The sequence below is a fragment of the Eucalyptus grandis genome, chromosome 6 (genome assembly GCF_016545825.1).
Source record: "Eucalyptus grandis isolate ANBG69807.140 chromosome 6, ASM1654582v1, whole genome shotgun sequence".
NCBI classification, from domain to species: Eukaryota; Viridiplantae; Streptophyta; class Magnoliopsida; order Myrtales; family Myrtaceae; genus Eucalyptus; species Eucalyptus grandis.
The window spans coordinates 16799086-16805877 of NC_052617.1; the positions used below are offsets into that span (position 1 = coordinate 16799086).

Genomic DNA, 6792 nt, shown 5'->3' on the forward strand with positions numbered 1-6792 from the left:
AATTAAAATAAAATAAAAATATTTAAAAAACTAAAAATTAAAAACAAAAAACAAAAAAGGGGGTCGGCCCTTTCGACGGCGAGGGCTCAGCCCTTAACCGCCTCCTTTTTTTTTTTTTAATTTTTTTAATTTTTAGTTTTTTAATATTTTATTTTATTTTTAAATGTTTTAAATAAATTTAGTTTTAATTTAATTTAATTAATTTATATTAATTTTTTTACCACGTCAAAGCATCAAAATGTTTTTTTTTATTGTTTAACTATGTCAACGTGTAAAACGGCGTGGTTTTGCATTTCCTTTGTTAGGAAAATTGCCACGTCGGCATTTTGACCAAAATTTTAACTGGAGTGGCACTTAAGCGATCCATGTTATTCCGATTTTGGTACTTAATGTCACTTTTCAAACTTTTGTTACTTTAAATGTCCTTCCGTGCCAAGTTTTAGCACTTAGGTATACTTATGTCAGAAGTATGTAACACGGCATAATCGACCTCTTTTTGGTTATCTGAGATAAAGTTCTTTTCTTCTTTCGGATTGGCATACTGTGCAGTAGTGCTGTGCGAATCGACATGAATCAGTCTCAATGCTGCAACGGAATTTCAGATGCTAAAGAGAGCGAGTACTTGAAATTCTGATTGTAACAGAAATATACAGCACGGAGCAGTTCGCCACGAAATAATAACCATTCCCCATGGTTTACATTAGCTTAGAAATCTTCAAACACAGCGCATGATTGAGCGAAACTTAAAAAAAAGTGTTTGTCCATAGTGAAAATGCAGGCAGGAGCTTGAGATGGTATCCCCCGATCTCTCGGCATGCCGCACTTGCTCGGCTGATGAGATCACGTCTATAGCCGGGGTGCTGGGCGGATGCGAGGGACATCCCATTCGGTCACAATGTGGTCACGGGTAATCTCTTTGAGAGAGCGGCAACCGCTCAACGCCATGGTCAGCTCAAACTCCTCACGCAACATCTGCAGTACCTTTCTTACGCCGGCCTCGCCTTCCGCAGCCAATGAGAACACGACAGGGCGTCCAATCTGAAAAGAGAGCTCAAAAGATGAGTCCAACTTGAGCAAAGCATGCGTTAGATTCATGGATTAGGAGCTAGCAAGGGACGCCCCAGAGATGATCGCTTACGTTTCATATTGAGAGAATCAGATACGTGCACAATTTCAGAACTTACAAATATGCCAGAGGCTCCAAGTGCCAATGCTTTGAAAACGTCAGTTCCACGGCGAACACCGCCATCCAGGAACACAGGCACCCGTCCTTGCGCAGCTTTAACAACCTGACTCGACATCATGATTTTTCAAATGAGAAGATGATGATGACAGAATCGAAACTTGCTCAGGCATGTTGGAGTTGGCCTTCCGCTCATAAGGACATGTCTCAAAGGAAATGACTTAAGGTGCTCTTACCTCTTCCAGAGCCATGATGGTGGCAGGAACATAGTCCAGTTGCCGAGCACCGTGATTGGACACGATGATGCCAGCAGCTCCAGCTTGAATGGAAAGTCGAGCTGCACAGACAAAGTTATGGTAAGTCCACTTTGCCCAGTGATATCATCTAAAATGGAACAGCGAAACTTTGGTGAGTCTCAGCGTCCTAACCATCCTCAGCCGTAAGCACACCCTTCACTAGGATGGGCAGTGAGGTGATAGTCTGAAGCCACTTCACATCCTACACAAACCCCATCATAGAAGCTTGAATATATGTGGAAGAAAAGATGAAGAAACTCCATTCAAACCCAGTTCCTGAGAATTCTCATTTCATATAATTGTCATTCAATATAGTAGAAATGGCAACATTGCAAGGATGGAACAGATATTCGTGTTTCTGGCGAAAAATTGATCAAGAAGTAACCATCATCAATTTCTCAGCTCAGGCGATATGCTGGAATGAATTCAGATGGCAATGGTGCCTTCTATTTCATGTTCTACCTGAAAAGAGTTTGAGCTAAAATTGTTTTTTAAAGAGGCTATCATGACCAATTGATTACTACAGCACATTAATCAACGACATTCAACGCAAAGAAGACTGTATGCATTTTGCATGAGCTAACTTACCTTCCAGCTCAGAGTGCGATCAATTTGACCAGCAACATATGAAGCAAGTCCAGATTCATCACTCTGCAAGGATAAAAAAACATTGAAATAAACCCATACAGATTAGTGGAATCAGACTTTTACCGAATATAATATAGCAGAATGAAACTTATCACTCACCTTATCCATCTTTCCAAGGTTTAGACCTTCAAAGTTCTTCAATGTCAAGAATGGTGGCAATGTGAACCTGTAAGGAGCCAATCAGACCTATTCTAATCCAATACATCCTTTCTTCGCTGTGCAATTTAAAAGACACAGCGAACCCAATAATGAACCAACTAATTTCTTATGTAGGCAGTTAGAGATGCACCTGTTCTTGATGTCAGCTTCTCTGCGACCAAGCCTAGGGGTATCAACAGTGAGTGCAATGGCCTTGAAGCCAGCTCTTTCAGCTCTCCTCACAAGCTGAGCTACTACATTCCTGTCTTTGTAAACCTTATTTTATGAACACGGCAATAAAGGGTTAGCATTAGACTACTCAAATCTTTAAAGAGCAAGATGAACCCGATCTATTTGGAATGGAAGGTACGCATGTTCAGCTTACATAAAGCTGGAAAAAGCGGATTCCAGGTCCAGTGGAAGCAACTTCTTCAACACTAGAAGTAGCCCATGAAGATAATGTCTGCACGAAAAGTGAAGATTTTATAAGTGAAGCACCATGATACATATCAAAGTATCCTAAAAACGAAATTGTTAGCAGATTTAGAATAGGCTTCCTCATCATTTGACAAACACCAAAAAGATGATAGAAAGATTTCATGTATCTACAGTCTTGAAAGTGTTATCGACAAACAGTTACTGCCAATTTTGACAGAGCGGTACTCAGCAGACCTATTGAAATTGGAGCTAAAGTGCAAGAAACTTTACCATAATGGTTCCAGCTGCTGATGCAGCTCTTGCTGTTGCATACTCCCCTGGACAGATAACAGAAAACCATCAGGCAAGAAGTCTAATTCTCTGTAATGTTAGCAAAGGCCTAATAGCAAATTACAAGCTTTATTATAAAGGATTAAAATTCTTCTTCTACTACAAGAGATAAGGTAGCATAATTTGCAATATTGTCGGAGCACTGAAAAGGGAAAAGGTGTTTAGCATGCCCTGAGCTCACTTTTGCTGTTTAAGTATGTGGACATAGAGAAAAGATCAAACACCTTCAGGATGAGCCATCTTCTGCATGGCTGTTGGGGCAACCATGATAGGCATTGATATCTTGAATCCCAGGACAGTGGTAGTCATATCTATCCTGCTCACATCAATCAGTATGCGGGGTCGGAACCTGCACATCGAAGATATTTCTTTGTCAATAGACTTTTAGAGCCCAAAATCTTGTCCCTTGGGAAGGTATACCGATACAGCAGGTTGGAAAGGAATGAAGTTTGGTGCTGGCAGGGCTAACATATGACCACCAAAGCATAGAGAACTCACAAGATTTTGGAGAAAGCATATTGGTTCTCTTGGAGAGTCCACTGGTCCTCTGCTCCTGATGCATAATAGTCATAGACCATCTTGGGCAACTTCTCCTTCGCGATGGCCTGATACTCATTGACATTTGTGATCTCCATCTTTGGAGCTGACCGTTAATGGGTAATCTCCAATAATCTGCATTAGTGGTCAGTAAGCATTTCATATCAGGTTCCAAGGAAGACTAACCACTTTTCTACAACAATCAAGTAATGTGCACCTAGCCTTATTGTCACGACATCAAACCATTGAGAAGTTACTCACAAGCACAAGAAAGTTTCCTAAGAAGATCAATTGCTACAATCAGGCTGTATGGACCTAGAATTGTGGTCACCTCATCAAACCAGCAAGAAGTTGCCCGTAAACATAGGCAAGTTCAGTTAGCACTTGCAAGATGCTCTAAATAGGTAAAACCTATCAGATAAGAGTGTCTCTATCATAATTCTTAAGCATTAGACCATGTTAAATAGATATTGATTGAAGCTTTTAAAAGATGGGCTTTGTCAACATCTTTATCTGGAAAGCAAGAAGAGGGCAGCAGCTGGCAAGTATGCAGCATGTCAAATGATGAGAACATCGATATCCACACTCGACAAGAACATGATTTTCGTTAAGTTCAGATTCAAAAACAAAAAGAACGCAAACAATTAGGTGTGGTGGTCGCATCGAGAACGAACTCATAACGTCGAGATTCAAGAACACCGGAAGAGAGGAATGAGTACCTTGGGTTTGCGGAGCTAGTGCATGCAGAAGCAGAGAACCCAGCAGAGACGAGTTCAAGTGGATGAAAAGGAGAAAGGAACAGAGTGAGTAGAGAACGTACGTGAAGCCAATAAATATGGATAGGAAGGAGACAAGAACGGTGGGGACGATGTAACCCGTTACAATTCCGAGTTTATGAGCAAGCGATGGTGAATTACGAGTCCCTGCGGATGAGCAATTGGAGGTGAGCATTGGAAGCCAAATCCAAACAAAGGCGATTGGGCTTCCCTCCACCACACGTCCTTTGTGTGTTTCTCAGTTTTCTTCCTTCATTATCACTCATGTCTCCGAAAGAAAAATATTGAAAAAAAAAATGTGATGTAATTGTTCCTTGTTTTCTTTTCAGGAATGGATGAGCATGAAAAATTGAAATGAAAGGAATACAGTGTAAGCTCCTGTTTTGGAGATTGCGTTGCACGTACTGATTTTATATGGATAAGAATGCATGAGATGAGTGGGTCTTGGCTGACGTAGGGATGAAACTTGGTGTAATGTGCCCATGCAACGGAAAGCAATAATTCATGTTAAATTCTTGCACTCCCAAGGTGTATAGGTTGATTATTGTAATTTGCACCGTCGAAAAAAAATAAAAGAATTTTCCTTAAATGGCTTCAATCAATAAATACATGCGTAAGCACACTTATAATTGAAAGATGGCCGTTCACTTAATTTCACAGTTTATATGTGCAATATTCATGTCCCTCCGTACCTTATGCAACATTAGAACTAAGGCACATGGGGATAATTGCCCAATTAGTCCAAAACATATTGGATTGATGTTAATTTAACTCTAAACTTTTCAATTTTACAAATATAAACTTAAACAATTTTCGCAAAATTCCAATGTAGTCATTTTGACCAATTGACATCGAATCATTCATTAGGATATCATTTCGAATAAAGTTGTTTATGTCAGCGTGCCATGTAAGAAGATTGGCAATAGCCAAAAGCCTGATCATACCTGAAAAGAAAACGGTGAAGTGCATGGTTTCCGGATGATGTAAATGTTCATAAGAGGTATGATAATGCAAGAGTGTGAATGCAATGGAACCGTAGAAGTAACTACCCCTTAATAAATAAAAAGAAAAGAAAAGAAAACAAGCCAAACGCATGAATGACCAATCTAGATTCTGTTGTTAAAAGATTATAGATATCTTAACGATGTTATAGTAAATTTCATGTGGATTCCAAATCTAAAAGTTCTCTTTATAATGGTATGGATATTTGAAAACATAATTCTCTTCTTTCGATTTTATTTTAGGGAAGAGCCCTCTCTCACTAGTTTAATAAAAGAGATTAACGCTTACATACCTGTAAACAAGCTTACGTAAAATCACCCCTCCTCACAGACACAATTTCGCATACCACTTAGTGTTTGAGTGGTTTTGTTTGTGTTAATTGTGGGCGTCTTAGGATGGACATTTTCTTTAAGTGGCAAAAGGATGATTGATATGAAGGTGTAAAACGGTATCTAAAGATAAAATTTAAGTATATTTTGGGTATTTTCTAAAGTAGAGGCATGTAAGTGGTAATTAGGTGGAAGATTAGATACGTTTCTGGTATTTTCAAAAGTAAAGATATGCAACTAGCCAATGGGTGAAGTATGAGGTGCATTGTTGATATTTTCGCTATGTATTACGATATGAATCTATGAGTGGTATCATAATTTTTCTTTTGTGTGGAACAAATTTTGCCAATGATTTAAGCCGTCTGATGTATGCCGGATTTTCTGGCCAAAAACAATGTAAGCTAGATTTGATATTTCTAAGGTCAAAATTCGATTTCGGCCTAAATAGACAGGAGAGAATGTTGTGGTGTTTCGCATGCAATGAATCTCTCATCTTACGTGATGGCATGTGTATGTACACCTCGCTTTTAGTTGGTCGCTTACGTTATATGTCATAGCCACATGATGCATCCATCGTATGAGATACTTTCTCGAGGAGGCTGCTTGCCATTTTCATTTCTGTCTTAACTTTGTATGCGTTCACATTTTTCAGCCCGACGCAGCAGAATAACAGGCCGAAGTTATAAACAGGTCAATGAGCCCAGGAGATTGTTCTGCAAGGGCTTTTGAGGTTTAGGACTGATCCATTTCCCTGGCCCAAATTTTTTAGTAGTGGAAGGAAAAAGAAGGGAAAATTTTGTGGGTGGTCTGAAGGGTCTGATTGTCTAGTGCGTTTGTCTTCTTTAATTGTGATTTTGTATGCTTTATATACTTATTTGGGAAAATGACATAAGTAATCCCCGAACTTTAATCCAATGTCTTTGAACTTTAAATATATTCTATGTAGTTCATTAATTTTAGCTTAATATATTATATCATTTCTAAATTTTTAATTTGTTCAATATGATTATTGAATTCTTTATATATGTTCCTAGAGCTATATAAAAATATTCAATTTTGTCCATAAACTTGATTTAATAGAAAGATGATATTGAATATCTTTATATAATCTAGAG

General features: G+C 38.7%; 1 protein-coding gene across 1 annotated transcript; it reads right to left on the reverse strand.

The window, feature by feature from the left end:
* Positions 1-596: 596 nt before the first annotated feature.
* Positions 597-4448, reverse strand: LOC104448640 (peroxisomal (S)-2-hydroxy-acid oxidase). The gene is made up of 12 exons (XM_010062499.2): positions 4290-4448; positions 3532-3705; positions 3258-3382; positions 2974-3020; positions 2651-2728; positions 2417-2541; positions 2227-2293; positions 2068-2130; positions 1612-1681; positions 1420-1520; positions 1185-1289; positions 597-1038 (listed from the first exon to the last, which is right to left on the reverse strand). Exons 2-12 carry the CDS (start codon positions 3666-3668, stop codon positions 847-849), a joined length of 1110 nt encoding a protein of 369 aa, XP_010060801.1. The 5' UTR covers positions 3669-3705; positions 4290-4448; the 3' UTR covers positions 597-846.
* Between the last annotated feature and the right edge of the window lie 2344 nt (positions 4449-6792).

What these genes read in the sequence shown, in the direction of transcription:
- LOC104448640 (XM_010062499.2), bottom strand. Translation starts at nt 3,668, where the DNA reads ATGGAGATCACAAATGTCAATGAGTATCAGGCCATCGCGAAGGAGAAG. An exon ending in GAAGCTGACATCAAGAACAG is followed by an intron (nt 2,294 to 2,416) that starts GTGCATCTCTAA and finishes GGCTCCTTACAG; the next exon opens with GTTCACATTGCCACCATTCT. An exon ending in CCATCATGGCTCTGGAAGAG is followed by an intron (nt 1,290 to 1,419) that starts GTAAGAGCACCT and finishes ATGTCGAGTCAG; the next exon opens with GTTGTTAAAGCTGCGCAAGG.